This window comes from Hemitrygon akajei, chromosome 5 (assembly GCF_048418815.1).
Source record: "Hemitrygon akajei chromosome 5, sHemAka1.3, whole genome shotgun sequence".
NCBI lineage: Eukaryota > Metazoa > Chordata > Chondrichthyes > Myliobatiformes > Dasyatidae > Hemitrygon > Hemitrygon akajei.
The window spans coordinates 174,808,543-174,825,669 of NC_133128.1; the positions used below are offsets into that span (position 1 = coordinate 174,808,543).

General features: G+C 40.6%; 1 protein-coding gene across 4 annotated transcripts in view; it reads left to right on the forward strand.

Moving 5' to 3' along the window:
• Positions 1 to 457: 457 nt before the first annotated feature.
• gad1a (glutamate decarboxylase 1a) overlaps positions 458 to 17,127 on the forward strand; it is a 51,236-nt gene continuing 34,566 nt past the window's right edge. Inside the window, exons 1-6 of one of the 4 annotated variants that reach the window (XM_073047276.1) lie at positions 458 to 597; positions 1,793 to 1,971; positions 4,678 to 4,740; positions 10,140 to 10,298; positions 10,696 to 10,938; positions 15,670 to 15,760. In XM_073047276.1, the coding sequence (XP_072903377.1) occupies positions 1,890 to 1,971; positions 4,678 to 4,740; positions 10,140 to 10,298; positions 10,696 to 10,938; positions 15,670 to 15,760 (638 nt within the window). In that variant the 5' untranslated portion in view covers positions 458 to 597; positions 1,793 to 1,889. The other 3 variants (XM_073047274.1, XM_073047275.1, XM_073047277.1) reach the window with 3 other exon arrangements.

Below are 17,127 nucleotides of genomic sequence, written 5' to 3' on the forward strand. Positions count from 1 at the left end.
TTTACGACCTTGTACAAATCCAAGTAAAACCAATAATGCCGCGCATTTAGCAGTTGATAAAAAAAACTTCTCAAATAGCATTAGAAAAAGGAACCCCCGTGATGCTATTTTATTATTGCTGATATAAATGAAGTAAAGCAGACGTGCGTGATTCCACATTGATTGTAATAAATGCGAAGTACAGCTAGCTGTTCGCACAACAATGAATGTATTAAAAAAGCTTCTTCAAAGTTTAAATTTAAAATTATTCCTATGTCGTCTGAATTTGTTTTCCCTTAATGTTAGATGTCCTGGATATATACCTATTGTCAGATATTCCAACCCTCCTCTGGCGCACCTGCTCCGTGATCAGGATTCGCAAACAAAGTCTAAAATTCTAGTCTAGAGGCACTAAAAGTACCTGATGAAAAGTCACGTAACTCCAGCGGAACGGTGGCGGGGCGTTGGTTTTCTGCAGACAAAGCAACCTGAACAATATTGGCGTGACACATTTTGGAGCAGAGGAGGTGATGTGTGACTCATTCGTGCGTCGTGTCGGATAAACGGGCGATTCACACTTTTAAAGCCGCAAATCAAACGTACTTCTGGAATAAAAAGGTCACGCTGAATGGATTTTTTTTTGTTCTTGATTTATATTCCGATGTCGTTTCCCTTGGAGTATTATAAGCGTCCTTCGTGCTGACAGAAACTTGTATGTCTACAGATGTAATTTAGTTGTTGGGAGCCAATTGGTTGAGGCTGCTACCTGGGCATCTTCGTGACACGGTAAAGTCCTCCTCATTGTTTACCTGAAAATTAAATTTTCTTAGCAATCCCCTTGTGCGAGTTATTTTGCTAAAATCCGCTGCTAACTTCCCTGTGCATCTCCAAATGGACGGATTATATTTTGGGAGGTTTGAAATCCCAGTGGGTAAGTATTATATGTCTTCAATTGCAAAAGAAAACTTAAACTTGAATGTGAAACGTAATGTGTTCCACCGGTTTGTCCAAGTATATAAATTGCGTGTTCAATTATCGTTGTGCCACAAATTCGGTTGTTCGTTTGGACAGATAGTTACGCTACTAATTATACATAATGCATTTGTGTTTGATTAGAAGTACCATAGGTCAAACCAGTCTGTTCAGTGCTTGGTTACTAACCGAAAATTCTTTCTGGCCATACCACTAATTATTTTTTGCAATTCTTTTAAATTATTTTGGGCAATATATTAGTCGCGTTAGATCTCACTACGATCTTTGCTGTTTGTAGTTGAGACTGGTTAAATCAAAAATTTCTTTTCATAAGTGGATTTAAAATGACAGTGGCCATTATTGTATTGCTGATTGACAATGGTTGGTGGGTGACATTGTCCTATTGGAAGTCCTTCCTGATCAAGTGCATAATGTAAGATGTCTGGGGGCTAAGCAAAGACAGTAGAAATTATTTCAGTCAATGCTTCCAATGAAATCTTTGACCAGAATGCAAAATATTTCGACGCGTCGAGCCATTAAAATGTCTGTCCTGTATCGAGCTTCATCCATTTTAAGGAGTTTCTAGAATTATTATTTGATACCTTTCCATCAATATTGATTGGGCATATCGCTTGCGATTGCGTGAGTCATGTCTGTACAGGCGCGATTCATTGCTTCTCCTACCTTCCATGAGAGCACTTTGGCGCCCTGAATGCTAATAAAGTGAAATGTTTGAAAGCGCAGGGCGCGTTTCAAAGCCATTCGCTCTGTCTCTCACACACGCGCAGACACTCGGCAGCTTCCGAAGAAAACAAACGAAACTTAATTATTTTCTTTACAGAAGCCTGTGACTTCGCGCCATACATTGAAGAGAAAGGATTGTAAAAAAAAAAGGTGTCAGCCCCATTTGACCAAAGACTTTGCATCTGCCAGAACCGATGGCTTCCTCTACTCCTTCATCCTCCGGGGCTGGTCAGGATCCCACCCCAACAAATTTACGACCGGGAGACAGAAATACAAGTAAGCGGTTTCTAACCAATTTCAAGAAGATTTCACGACAGCGCAGTCGTCGAATTGTCATTCTGTTGGCGGAAAGTCTGGAAAACGTTGCAAAATCAGAACGTTTCCAAACAAATGTTTGAATGAACAGAAGCGTTTAAGTAATATAAGCAGCGTTAACGTTCCCATTAGCGTTGCCTAATTTATGCTTCTGTACTTAGAGAATGCAGAAAATGTAGCCATTTTAATGTATTCTTTCATATACAACACCTGGAGGCTGAAAGGTATTTTCACTCAGTGGAAATAAGCATACAGCTGCATGCTGGGGGGAAAAGAAACCGCCTAAGCAGTAATTTTAAGGCGATTTATGCAATTTGCTCATTATTACAGGCCCTTTTCGTGCAGAATCTGAGTGGACGTGTAATTATAAGAAAGTGAATGCGAAAGCGGCTGATGCAGCTAATTGTAGCTCTTATGAATGTGCTAATAGCTACGACGACACACTGCGAACGAAAGCATCGGAGTAACCTAGATTTTGCTTTTGTCCGTGTTCAAGCATTAAAATTCCGTAATTGTACGACGCCGCCTTATCTCAACATCTTCATATCTTGCTACCACCACCCTCTTCTCCGCCCCTTATTCAGACTCTCCCTGTCTCTCTCTCTCTCTCACTCTTTCACTCTCTCTCTCACTTTATCACTTTCACTCTCACGCTCCCTTTCTCTCACTCACGAACACACAACACACACGCACACGCACATGAACACATGCATACCCGCGGACACAAACGTGCACGCAACCACATTAGTCTTCCCCATCTTTCGTTATTTCGGCGTAATTCGCCTTTGCACCTCTGCTCAAGAAGAAAACAACCCGTTGCCGTTCTTTACCACACGGGATTTACGATTTAAGCCAATTTAACTTCCCTTTTTTTAAATAAGATTTGAAATAGAAGTAAGAAATGATATATTTAGCTGCATTTCACAGCGCCTGTATAGCAACAGTAAGTGGGTCAACAAATGATGGGCCCGGTGTACCGAATGTAAGAGTCAGCAATTGTGAAGAGTACACTGTGTGTATTTTTTGTCCTTCCATCTGTAATCGTGTTTCTTGCTTGTCCTAGTCCTATATCATTAGCTCATGGCATGCTTTATCTCCCAGTCATTGACCTGAGGCGCGTTTGTGTGTCAGTGCTTTTTCACACAAGTGTCATGAGGAGGCTTCACTCGGGCTGTCAGAGTCACAAAAATCACCAAAAAGGACAAAGGCTACTGAGATCGTGTGCTTGCCAAACACATCCACGTTTACAAAAGGCAACCGCGGAGGGTTAGGATTCACTCGGGCGGCAATTTTCTCATTTCTCGCGAAATCCAAACATTTCTTTCTAGTCCTGACTCTATTCCATCGATCTGAAATCCCCATCTAATTATCTGTTAATGTAGATAAATGACATCGTTTCCTGTCGAAGGTGCATATTGCAACCTACACAAGTGGAATCACAAACTGCATCATTAACATGTTATTTTGTTAATGACGGTTAAATGTAATCACACAAATGCCTTTTTTCTATAGCAATCTACAAGTTGGATGTTGTTTCATACTTTCTCCGGATTTCACTTTAAGCTGTATATTTGATTTTGGATTTCAGTGGTAAAATATTTTTATATCATTCACTTTCTCTCCTGTTGCGTAGCTACTGTGCCGTCTTTGTGAGGCTATTAGTATTTACACGCCTCATAAACCCAGGCTTTGGAACTGTCAGACTAGCGAGGGACTTCCAAATTGCCGTTTCCTTCAGCCGTTAAGATCAAGCAGAAATATATACTGCATGTTCCTAATTTTTAATTAAATACATCGGTATGTGCGTGCTATACGCAGATTATACGTTTGCTAAAACTGAAGATTCTAATGATTATAAATGTTCTCAATCATATTTCTTATTCTCAAGCGTATAACGCACACAACACACTTAGTAACCCGCTGTGCTGGGCTGCACTGCCAGGCGTATTACTTGGTCAGATTTTGAAATAAATTGCTACACGAATCATTAACTTACTTAAAAAAGGGATACTGAATAATAGGATAATGCACAAATGTAAATGAAGGTGGATGTTTGAAAAAATAAAACGAGTTGCACTCGTGCAAAATTCGCTGGCTGGCGGCTAGTCATGCAGATCCGAGTTAGTCAAATATCATTTTTCAGCCAATTAAGCCATGGACTACCCTTCCGACCTCATTTCACGCAGGTTTGTTTTAAGCTTCCAATTTGCAGAAAGTGTGCCATCATTTATTAGATATTCACTTCTAGGACGACCTGATTCGGAATTTCAGGGGGAGAAAACACACAAAAGGGGGGGGGGGGGACAGGAAGCTGAGCAACGCCTTTGTGCCTTTACACTTAAAAATATTTGTTTTCAAAATTATACAAATGCACCAAATAATTAATAAGATAATTTCATGCTATGTCTGAATCTCATTCGTTTGAGGTCGTTTGCATAATGATCATCATTACACTCCAGCAATGTTTTGAATGCCATCTGAACCGCTTCGAAGCTTTCCGTGGAGCGTAATAGATCACTAAATAACCCCAGACCTTCTCTGTTCTCAGGATGGAAAGTTCAATAAATCGGAAATGTGCTGAAATGCTTTTGTCAGATGGCTTCACGGGGGAAAAATCAGAACCTAGATATGGGCTTTTGACGTCTCTTTTCGGTTCTTTTATTTCAGCCTACGATACTTGGTGCGGAGTTGCTCACGGCTGTACAAGAAAACTTGGTCTAAAAATCTGCGGTATGTAATTCTCTATTTGATATGAATAAACACACAGACTATGTGGGTAACTTCTATATGCCAGGCTCCATCAAAACACGAGTTGGATAATCAAACTCCGTCCAACATGCTGTAGGATCTGGAGGCTTCGCCGACTATATTGATTTTATTATTAAACACTGGTTAATCCCCACTTGGTAAACAAGACGTTTGCCTTAATGTTTCATTTTAATATTAATAATGTTCATACAATATTATTAATATTAAAAGGAAACCTTAAAACAAACATTGGTTCCTTTAAATCGTAACGTAAAATACTCAATTCTGTAACTGCTGATCTGAGCTGGCAAGATCTAAAGAATTCTACCTTTAAATTGCCCCAAGTGGATCAGGTAGGATCTGATGCACACACCATTGATTTATACTCATGGAGATTGTTTGATAAAAGGTCCCGTTTGTGGGACAGTCGAGATGTTCACCAGCAAAAGTGAAGACATTTATGTCTTAAGCAATTTTTTTGTCAGAACCGAATTAATGGCGGATTCGCAACTGCAATCAATTATAAAGAGGAAAAAGACCTTTATATCGTTAAGATTCATCAAAACGCTTCTGGGCAATTATAACTTTCGGTAATTCGATATTTTTACTTTTTTTTAGCCAAAGAATAGTACGGGTAGGATCCGGAATTCCCTTGCCTTATTTAAAATGTATTTGAATCACGGTCTGAAATTCTGCTACAGAATTACGGATGGTGAACGGGAAAATGAGATTAGCCTTTTTTTTATTTGCCCTTGTACCCACCTTGAGCAAAAAGGACTCTCTTAAATCTTAACTTTCTTACATTTGGCAGAATAATAGTTCCGTATGGACTAGATGGGCCGAAGGGCCTATATTGGGGTGTCGTGCTCTATGGCTTCTGTTCGAGCAGTTTTGATTCGTAAAGCAATGTAGTAACCATCTTGTCCACAGCTAAATGCCTCAGAGGAAGGCCCTTTATTTATTTTGGTGGTGCTTATTGAAGCAAGATGCGGTGAAAATGTTGCAGATCATCTTGGGGAGGAAATGGATCTTAGAGCTTTGGTGTCTTCCTGAAAAGGCAGATTGAACGCCTTGTCCAAAAGATGACATCCGTGACGATGTAGCAATCCCTGGCTGTGCGCCGAGACGTCAGTCTATATTATCAATTCTCTGGAGAAGTAAAAGGTCACTAGACAAATATGCTAATTAATGATGGAAAACTGTAGCCAATTTAGTAACAGGGGAATGGATTTGCCGAGAGTCCGAAAACTGGACACTCTATGAAACCTAATGAAATACGTTTGGCAAAACTACGAAGATGATAATATGGATTTATCTGCGGGTTACCCTATATCGATAACTTAATGAAACAAATACACCCCCCCCATCTAATTGCATTTAATTTATCTTCCTCCCAATATAATTTAGTCCCTGTACAACAAAACTATAATTTTAGTTTTCAATGAAATGTGAATTAAATTTCACCCTAATTCATAGGAAAAATATCTAGCTCACTAGCTCGATTTAGTCTTCATCCTGCATGTACTTTTTTGAAAGGATACAGAAAGATAAACTTTTAAAAAATGGACTACAGAGGCTCCAAAATGGAAAAAAATACTGCTCATTATGATTCGCCACCGTTGTACCGTTTTTCGTGCTCCATATTTGTACATTTCATTTTTTAATTCATACTGAAAATTGACAAAATTTTACAATCTGAGCAATTTACTAAATAATTAGCACGCCATAAAAACGCAAAGCACTACAACTGTTAAAAAGACATTTCAAGTTTTCTATTTTGAGATATAATCCAGTTACAATCTAATCACTGTGTGGCGGGGCGCTGGGATGTGGTTTGAGGGAACTCGTGCGTGAATCACCTTCGTTACTCATGGGTTCCCCCTAGCGGACGGGGCAAGAATAACACGTGCAATGACGTTCCAGCATTTGTTTCATAAAGCGGTGGAATGATCAGCAGGCCAGGGAGCATCGGAAGTTCTTACCTATTTGGCAGAGGGCATTTGACTTTTCTGAAAGAGTTTTAAAATGATGCGATATGTACTAATGGTAAACAAAAATAAATTACTGTCCTGTATAGCTGTACTTTCGGATAAATTCTCCGATCGCCAGACAATTTGCATTCTAACCCCCAGAGTTATTCATAACTAAATAGCTAGCTGATAATAAACTTCCAATTCGATTAATGCTTAACTTATGCAGTTTTGGGTGTTTTAAGCAGCATTTTACAGCAGTTATGTTTATACCCGAGGAAGATTAGATGTATTTCTCAATAACTCAGTTTATCTACTATTACTATTATAAAAGACACAGGTTTGAACACTACCATCAGAGTGAATATTCCTGTAAATTAGTAATTGAATAATCTGAGTATGCTTTCCAGCTCCAATAAATGAGGATATTATTTTGCATTGAGAGCAGGATCTCGGTTTATAATCAACAAAGGAACTCTGGACACCAGTGAGAATAAATTTAACGGTAAATAACGCAATTAATTTGACAGAATTATCTTAAGGGCAATACATTTAATCATGCTCGAACTATGGAGAGATCGATGATAGAACATTTTTTAAATTGTCCGAAGAACAATGGGGTGTGTTTTATTAACCCGAACTACTGCTTGGTTGTCATAATCGTCATTGTCGATTATGGTGGAAATTTCTCTCTTTCCGCGCTCACTGTTCTCCTTGGCTTTTAGAAAGCCCCGGTAGTCTGCACCCTCCTCCCAACTTCCTCTAGATCTTGGCATGCCCCACTTTAGCGCTGGCAATGGAGGACTTCTGGATTCCTCATCTACCGAGATCAAACTACCGTTCTTTACCGCCTCAGCTAAAGCCTGATCCAAAGCAAATCCTTACCCAAGTGGAAGGAGCTTCAATAAAAATGCGCTTCGAACACACAATTTAGCCTTCTACGGAAATTAGCTAAAGCAACGCACAGGATGCTGGAGGAACTCAGCAGGCTAGGCGGCATCTATGGATATGATTACAGTCGACTTTTCGGGCCGAGACCCTTCATCGGGACTTCCTCCAGCTTTCTGTGTGTGTTGCTTTGGATTTCCAGCTTCTGCAGATGGAATTAACTATACGTCTACACTCGCAGCAAAGTTGTTTATTTTAACCTTTTAAGATTTATGACTGTTTTTTTCCCCCAAGAAATGTTTGCGTCACAGTTTCTTTTCACAAATTACTTTCTTTTAAAACATCTTCATCGGAATAATATTATGTTGCCGTGTTAACCATTTTTGCTGTGCCTCCTTTTAAATACTCAGATATCGCCTGATAGTTCAGTATTTTGCCGTACCGCCAATTAAATTTTACCACTAAAAGCTTAAGGAACTACTTATTAAGGAGAATAATTGGGAGACAAATTGCATTACTTGTGTGGAATAACTGGCGCGATTACTTTTTTAGGAGTAAGCAATGCAAACCGGTGCGCCACCTGGTGGTTAACTGTGCTGTGATTTTAGTGGACTGGAACTAATCCGACCTGATACAACCTTCATCTCTAAGTGTTGTATTCTGAATCATGAATTATGCTTCTAACCAAATCACCCAAACCTTATTGAGTAACAGTGCATTTTGGACAATTAGTACAGTCACTCCGAGGTGAAAAGTAGATTTTGCTCTTGCAGTCCTAGTTAAGATGATTTGCAGTAAAAAAAACCCCATGTTTTTAACATCTCAAGCATTTTAAGCTACGAAGACCATATACTGGTTTAATCTTTTCTAACCATACTTTGCAAAGGGAGTATCACACACTTGGCTGGAGTATTGAAAGCTGCTCTCGGTGTATAGTTTAATGGCAGTAAAGCTTTTTATACAATTTCCAATTATAGGATATTTCATCCACTGAGTTAATCACTTTCCGCAGCAGCGGTTGTTATTGTGGGGATGGAATCGATCAAATATACCACCGTTTGGAACGCCAAGAAAATAAAACTTATTGTTGAGAAGAAATTAGAAGGTGTGATTTGGTATCGTGGATTTGCAGTCCCTTTTTTCTCTGGATTCATCACCCTTATCTACCCAGGCACCGCCTTCCTCCGGGGAACAGATTAATGGGGAACTTATTAAACGCTTTTTCGTCACCTCGCTGTTTTCTGAGATAGCGCGGCCAGCGAGCACAAACTCCCGAAATTACAACATAAAAGCAGTCTAGCCTGGATAAATAATGAAGAGCAGCATTGGTTCTTGTCGGGTTAGTTACGTCGTGTTAGGTTAATAATAGCTGGCACTTTAACGGCAGACGAGTTGTATTTCGTGTGACCATTTTCACAGACAGCTGGCGGAAGAGCAATTACTGTTAGAATTAATGAATAGGCCTGCGAAATGTGCAGATTTTGAATTATATGTGAATACTGAAAAATTTGCAATTATTTCAAGAACACCATCAACTGCGTGCATAGAAGGCAAGCACGGAAGAAATTTATTCAATTTCTCCCTACTCCTGAATCGATCTGTTCTGAACATTTCATATAAAAGTTCCACTTTAGCTTAATGGCCAAAGATTAAAATTCGAGTGTCTTTTTGTTGTTGAGCCGGTAGCTAGGAGCGCGGGGCTGAGCCACAGCAGTATTCTGTTGTTTCAGATTTGGGGATTTCATTCCGTTTCAGCAAGTCTGATTGCAATCAAGCCCTAGAGCTAAAGTAGACGAGAGTATGTGGAGCCCATCTTTCACATTTAGTGCAGCCTTTTCCCATCGTTCTGACAATGCTTGAAATTGCTTACATTTGAAGCAGTTTTATTCCAATGTAAATCATTGTCAAAGTATAACCCTTTCGCCCAGGCTGAATAACTTCAAATCTGGGTGGAGCCAAAATCGAATTCATTTTTTTTCGCTCTCTAACAACAATATTAACGAGCTACGGAGAGTTTTAGATCTAAATTCACATGCTGATACATAGGTTATTTTAGGTGGAGTGGTGTAAAGAACGTATTGAGAAAGGAATCTCGACTGGATGGGATTCAAACCCGAAGATGGTGAGCACGATGCGGGGTGCCTTCATTCATCATCGTTCCTCTCACTTTGACAAACTGGAAAGTTTGGCCGGAGGCTCTTTCAGACTCTGCTCTAGTGGCTGCTTCTAGCCGTCTATTATATCGGGTTTACTTAACGAGAATTTGCCACTGCATTATACAACGAGTATTTGTTTTCGCATGGTCGGTTTTGTGCTGACGACATCGTGACCTCAGCCTCCTACGGGCAAATATTCCATATAAATTATCTGTTGGGGGGTTACAGTGGAGGTCTAACAAGCAGCATCTCCCTATTTACCACTCAACATCTTACAATAATTACCCTAAAACGAGACAAGACTCGTACAGTATGTTTGGGAGGGGGAAATTGCAATCGCTAACAGATCTTTCTCGTAATGATGTAGGATTTTTGCAAAGGACGAACAGCATCGAGGATAAAAGCAGGGCGGTAAGTTCACTGAAGGATCGGCAGTCCTCCAAGAACCTGAACTCCAGTGAACACGGCGACAGGGGCTCGATATTCAGGCGCACGGAAACTGACTTCTCCAATCTCTACGCCAGAGGTAATTTATTGCTCGGGAGATAAGCGGGTTTAGCCTCAAACACAATCATAGGCACTGGAAATACACCGTTCAGATCTTGGAGCAAATCACATATATAGCAGGGTTTTTATAACGAGCTCCCGTTATTTAGCCTGTTTTCAGAGAATGTTACAACTTTTAAATCAAGGGGCCTTTTGGGATTTTTAAGCTTATGTTTATTGATTATGTATTATTTGACTGATTATGATGCATTTTGTAAAATAATGCCTGTGATCCATTGGATGAATGTGTAAGCACCGTTATCGAATGCCCTGTTATGTAAAATTCCGCCGCATTTATCGTTCTACTTGATCTTTATTCCATGTTCTTTATCTATGTTGTAATAAAGGTGACGTTTGTCCGATTAATTATTTTCCAGACTTGTTGCCAGCCAAAAATGGGGAAGAGCAAACTACACAGTTCCTTCTGGAAGTGGTTGATATCCTTCTCAACTATATAAAGAAAACTTTCGATAGGTCCACAAAAGTTCTGGACTTCCACCATCCACACCAACTCTTGGAGGGGATAGAAGGTTTTAACCTAGAGCTTTCGGACAACCCTGAATCTCTTGAACAGATACTGGTCGACTGCAGGGACACGCTTAAGTATGGTGTCAGGACAGGTAAACCTCAGTGTCCTTCAAGGCAAAGGCAATTAATATTTCCCCATAGTTTGTCTTAAATTAACCAATTTGAGTAAAACAGGAAATTTCCACTCTTCTGGTTTTGCCACTGAGCCAAGTAGTCATGAAATTCCGTTTCTCCGACATTGTTGTCCAATAGCTTTTTTTCGTGCGTGTTTGTTATGCCGAGGAGAGTAAGACAATTGCTGCTTGTGTAGGTGTGTAATGATCTATTCTAGATTCTAGTCGATTATAGATGATCTTGGCATATTTCCGCCCTCGGGAAACGGAACAAAGACTTGCTGCATTAGTGTGATAATTCTATCCGCCCACAACTGTCAAAGGGATGAATATCGTGTGATATGAGAAGTGTTTCTTGTCTACAATCCTTAAATTGACGCAAATGAAGCTTTACGTCATGTGATATAGATGGATATGCTGTTTCACTTGGCAATCTGAGTAACATTTTCTTTGCATGAATAGCGTCGGGTTAGCACAACGCTTTACAGTACCAGTGACTCGCATTCAATCCCCGCCGCTGCCTGTGCGTTCTCCCCGTGACCTCGTGGATTTCCATCGGGTGTTCTGGCTTCCTCACACAGTCCAAATACCTACTGGTTCGTAGGTTAATTGGTCATTGTATATTTTCCCGTGATTAGGCTAGGATTTAATCGGAGGGTTGCTGGGCGGTACCGCCAGAAGTGGCGGAAGATATGCTCTGCTCTGTATCTCAATAAAGACTGAGATTACCTTAAGTTTTCATTTTTTATAGGTCGATTGTTGCAATGAGACGGAAAAAAATCTAGTCTTTTTATTGTAATTAGTCAAAATTGTTCCGAAGGATGACGTTTCCCTCTTCCGCCCAACCACACGTGCCTTTTGGCTAGTTTATCTCAGCCGTGGGCTGTTTTCTTAACCGAGGCATATCTCCCCCTCTCTCAGCAAATTGGGTTGCTTTGCTTTGGTAAGGATGTGAGTAGTTCAGTGATTGCCACTGACATAATTCCGTATAGTTACACCCTACTCATTCCGAGACTCATCACGTTGTAATCAACTAAGCGCAGTCAACGGTCTGACTGATCGCGACGCGACGTGGATCCATAGTGACCACATTGAGCTTCTGAACACCGCCTGGAAGATAATGCACATTTTAGAAAAGAAATTCTCTGCCAACAACCATGATGATTTGCTACATACGGTCTCCACAAATACTTCCGTTTTCAATGTCCATAGTTGTATTTGGACAAAAGTGAAATTCGGACTGGGTGGGATATTAAATGGATCACCGGAATTGTGAGTTTTGGAGCTAACATTCCTTATCTGATCCAACCATGGCTCGAATAATGAATTCTATTGTGATTGCCACTAAATGACAAATGCGTTGACTGTCCCATGAACATCACTGCCCCCTCAAAAAAAACACCAAAGCAGCACGTTGAGTCTCAGGTGTTGTCTGCTGCCTTCAACCGGGGTGACCACGTTGCAAACGATATAACGTTAAACTTCTTGTTAGTCGCAAAAAAACATACAAAGAGAACAATATCAATTTGCACAATGCGTTGATTTAAAACGGAGCCATATGCGGTAAATTATTTGCGTCGTCTCTACGTTTTTGATATTTCACCATTGTCATTCAAAAATAGCGACAGAAAGGATCTGTTCACATCCTGTCCTACATTACAAGCGCCCTTTTAAAAATTGTGCCTGTCGCTCTCTTGTCGAGGCCCGTTTCCATTCTGTAATTCAGCATTTTCAAATGATCGAGTGTGTGTAAAAAAAAACACCACATTTGGTGTTCTTCACTAGGCTGAGCCATAAGTAAATCACCTCCCTAGTTCATCAGTTTTATAGTATAAAGCCAGTCAGCTTGTTTCAAACTGTGAGCAAATCACGTCAAAGACCAGAATCCTGTCCTGTAAATTGTGCAGTCATGTCCACGACACACATTAGCACCTGCGGTAAAATTACCACGAAGCGGCGGCAGTTGTCCTACTCAATACATATCAGTGGAACTGGTCGAATTAGACCATGCCCAAGGATGGACATTCAAATATACCCACCCATATTTTTAAGGATCCAATGTGATTTGTTTCAATGATGTCATTATCGAGCTGCAGCACTTGCTCCCGTTTTTAAATATTCTATTCTAAAATTAAAAGTTACATTTTACACCTGAGGTGAAACTGACCGAAAAATTCTTCAAATTAATCATTCAATTTTTAACCAGCGATTTTTATGCCACAGGAAACAGCATAATTCTCCGAGTGAATATTTGCTTTTTAAATGGCAAATACTAATCACGCAGATCATTGATTTATAGTGCTTATAAAAGCTAATTAATTTAATTAAAACCCATTTCTGATAAATAACTACATTTTAAACTACATTTGCTTCATTGTGCCTTGAGTCGTTGACATGGAAGTGCGAGTCATGCCGGGGAAATTCAGCTGACGGGCAAAGTCCAGGTTTGATTTTCTGTGCCCTATTTTATTGCTGAAGAATTATCACCCACAGCTCCTATCCTTTTACTTGATGCTGTGAAATGAACACACCGTCGATAAACTCTTAATTAAAAAATTGACATTAAGCGTGACTAAGAATGGCACAGCTGCTTTCCTGGGAGATGACTTGCGGAATGCAGTAGTCATATTACTCGAGTAGCGTCACACCCAGCTGCTGTGGAATTTAAATTTTCTTAGTGAAGTAACCTGAGTTTCAAAACAAATCTAGCCACCAAAAGATCACCACGAACAGAAAATTGTTGTAAAAACTGGATATCCATGCTGTCCTTCAGGGAAGGAAATGCGTCGCCCTTGAGCTCCTTGGCCCTCTATGTGACTCCAGACCTACAGTCTCTTGGCTTTTGGCTGCCCTTCGGAATAGCAAGCCCTTCAGTGTACCGTTATTGCAGGGTTAGGGAAAGCGGCTCACTAATACCTTCTCAAGGGCAATTAGGGACAGGTCGTAAAGCCAGAATTTGTCAGCGAGTGTCATATCGTGAATATTTCTTAACGATAGCGACTGTCAATTAGAATTTTTAAGTGCCCAAGTATCTCAGTACGGCTTCTTGAAATCAATACTTAGCAGCTGCCTTCATCCAGACTGTCATCTAGCACTGCGACCCAACCGGTGAAGCTTAGTCCATTAAAAGTAAACGTCCATTTTGGACCACAGCTTTTTCTGAATAGTGACTGGCCCTAGGCGATTAACGTTTTTTGCTGTCCTTTAATTCCACTCTACCTGTAGGCGATCAAGTATTTGAAAACACAGACATGAGGAAACCTGCAGATGCTGGAAATTCAAAGCAACACACACAAAATGCTGAAGGAACTCAGCAGGTCAGGGAGCATCTGTGGACTCCTGAAGAAGCGTCTCGGCCCGAAACGTCGACTGTTCACTCTTTTCCACAGTTGCTGTCTGGGCTGCTGAGTTCCTCCAGCATTTTCGCGCGTGTTGCCAAGTGCTTTAGATGGTCTACACTGCAGGGGTGTCAAACTCATTTGAGGTCACGGGCCGGATTGAGCAAAATGCAGCTTCATGCGGGCCGGATCAGTTGGACGCGTGCGAACGCAGCTTTCGTTGCCTCCGTTTTTTCAGCCTGCTCTCATGTGTCTCAGTCTCTGCTATAACTACAAAGTGTTTCACTTTACAAATTCCGTTTCTTATGAAGAAGACTGCCGAGCAAGACTGCCGAATAAACACTAAAAACCCTGAAAACCTGGTACCTGAATAAACTCAGCATTAGCCATGTCATACGCCTTAGGCGCTTCGATTACTGGGGCCAGCTTTAATAGTAATTAGATATTATCTCGCGGGCCAAAGATAATTCCACCGCGGGCCTTGAGTTTGACATATATGGTCTACAGTTTACCGGAAGAAGGCTGTGGTTCAAGCAGTATTGGTGGGAGGAAAGAAATTGTCGACGTTTCGGGCCGAAATCCTGCACTTCACACCCTGCAGACTGATGCGGGTTTGGGGCCCGCGGATGCTGCTCGACCCGCTGAGTTCTATCAGATAGTGTGTTGCTGCAGATTCCAGTACCTGCAGTCCCCGGTGTCTCAATTTGAAATGATTTAGCCCGAGAAGAATAATCCAAACCGTAATTAATATTGTTTTGCCTCTGTATTGTGTTGTACTAACATTATATTTTCAAAGCAGACCTTATGTTTTCAGCCTGCACAGAGCCACGTATCGATAAGAACAGATGACCCGTACAAAAAGCTTTGTAGTCGGTTTAAATGAGAATACTTACCCATACAATTGACATCAGCTCCAGAGCGAAGAGGATACCACATCAATGAACTAAACCAGTTTATCCGATTAGTGAAGAGAGGGGCTCCGATAGCCACCAAAAGATACATTCTGCGTGTCTTATATTCTAACCCATTATTTTTAGAGGAACTTACAAAGGTGACATTAAGGGACACTTGTTAAATTAACGCGTTAGAAAAATTGAAGCAGAAATAAATATTTTACACTTGCGCAATTTATATTAACCTACTTCGTCGCATTTTTAGAACAAGTGCTTCTTCGCTTGACGATTTATATCTAGATCAATTTGATAGTCTGTTTTGATTTGTTGATGTAGTCACTGATCAGTTTATGTGGAATGTCACCCAAGTGTTTGTGAGCATGAATATCAATCTATAAATATGTAGCAAATAATAGAACATTAGGCGAAAGGATGAGATTGTTTTCAGCACCTTAACATTTTAATTTGAATCCCCACAGGACATCCTCGGTTCTTCAACCAGCTTTCTTCTGGTCTGGATATTATCGGTTTGGCCGGAGAATGGCTTACATCAACAGCTAATACCAATATGTAAGTTCAGGAGTGCACTTCATTCTACCCTTCTTTTACTTCCAGTTTGTATCACAAAACGAAGTCCCACGTGACTCACTCCGAAATAAACGTTAAAGTTTCAATATTCGGAGTAATTTAAACATTGTAGGAAGGGGTTGACCCGAGCTAGGGCGTAGATTCCAGGTGATAAATGAAAAACAATTCAGCATTGATATTTGAAACTTATTCGTGTTACTTGTGATTCCAGGGTTGAAGGGGGGAGAACAGTGGAGGACAGGGAAGGCGCAGGGATTTCATTTGAGCTGCCGCGGGCAACCAGCGATCAGTGTCCATGGTGGTGGTGTCTAGTGGCGAAGCAAGTACTCTTTTGAAGAGTGATTCGAATCTGATTCTGAGTGAAGTGGAATCACATTGGAATTCTGTTTCTGATAGCTTCGTGTGTCCACAGAGCTTTGCTCTCCCGGCAGTTAAAGAGAACACTAAATTACTTACTTCAACACACCACTTCCAGAAATATACTGTAGAATGTATAGCTTTCCACTGGGCTGGAATAAGACCTCAATGAGTCTCAACAAAGTTGTCAAATAATCCTATTGAGGGTAGCTTGATGGTCCTGGACTTGACAGAAGGGGAAGAGAAACGGGCAGATTTTGTAACAGAATGATAATGTGCTTGTCCAAGCAAGACAGACCTGTTGCAAGCCTGCAGGAGGTTGAAACTTATGGGAGGGGCAATGCAGTTTGTCATGAGTGGTGATAATTTTCGTCTTCCCTTAGAAGAAAATGCAGCTCACTTTATTTTAAAGTTCCTCTTTTTATCCCCACATAGTTGCCAATAGAGAAGTTGCAACTTGGAGGCATTATCTGTTGGTATCCATCAATTTCTGTATGCTGCAACACCCACCATTATCTCACTTCCTCGACACTCAACTCTGCAACACTCTATGTGCTGTCAGATTCCTTGCTCAGCAAATAAAGTTATGGATGAGCCTGATCTTTCTCCAGGTAAACAACAAGAAGACTAAATCTACCCTATTCAGAATTCTCACTCTTGCCCTGAATTCATTCCAAACCAGAATGCAAACTTTGCTTGTAACAGACATTACCGTCCCATAGCCCTGTTTCAAACCCCACATTCTATCCATTAATACAACCACATAGTTTACCCTTGAAACATGGCCCCCCCCAATTTTCCAACTTCACCGCAGTCATCATCTTATTCACAGAAATATTAACTCTTAATTTGTTGCCAATATCCTTCTCATTGTTTTTGAAATTCTACATCTCATTCCTAATACTGCTACCCCCATTTTATCCCACAGTATCCATGTTGACCCACTCTGCTGCTTCATCCCCCTATGCACTGCAATTAATATTGTCATATTC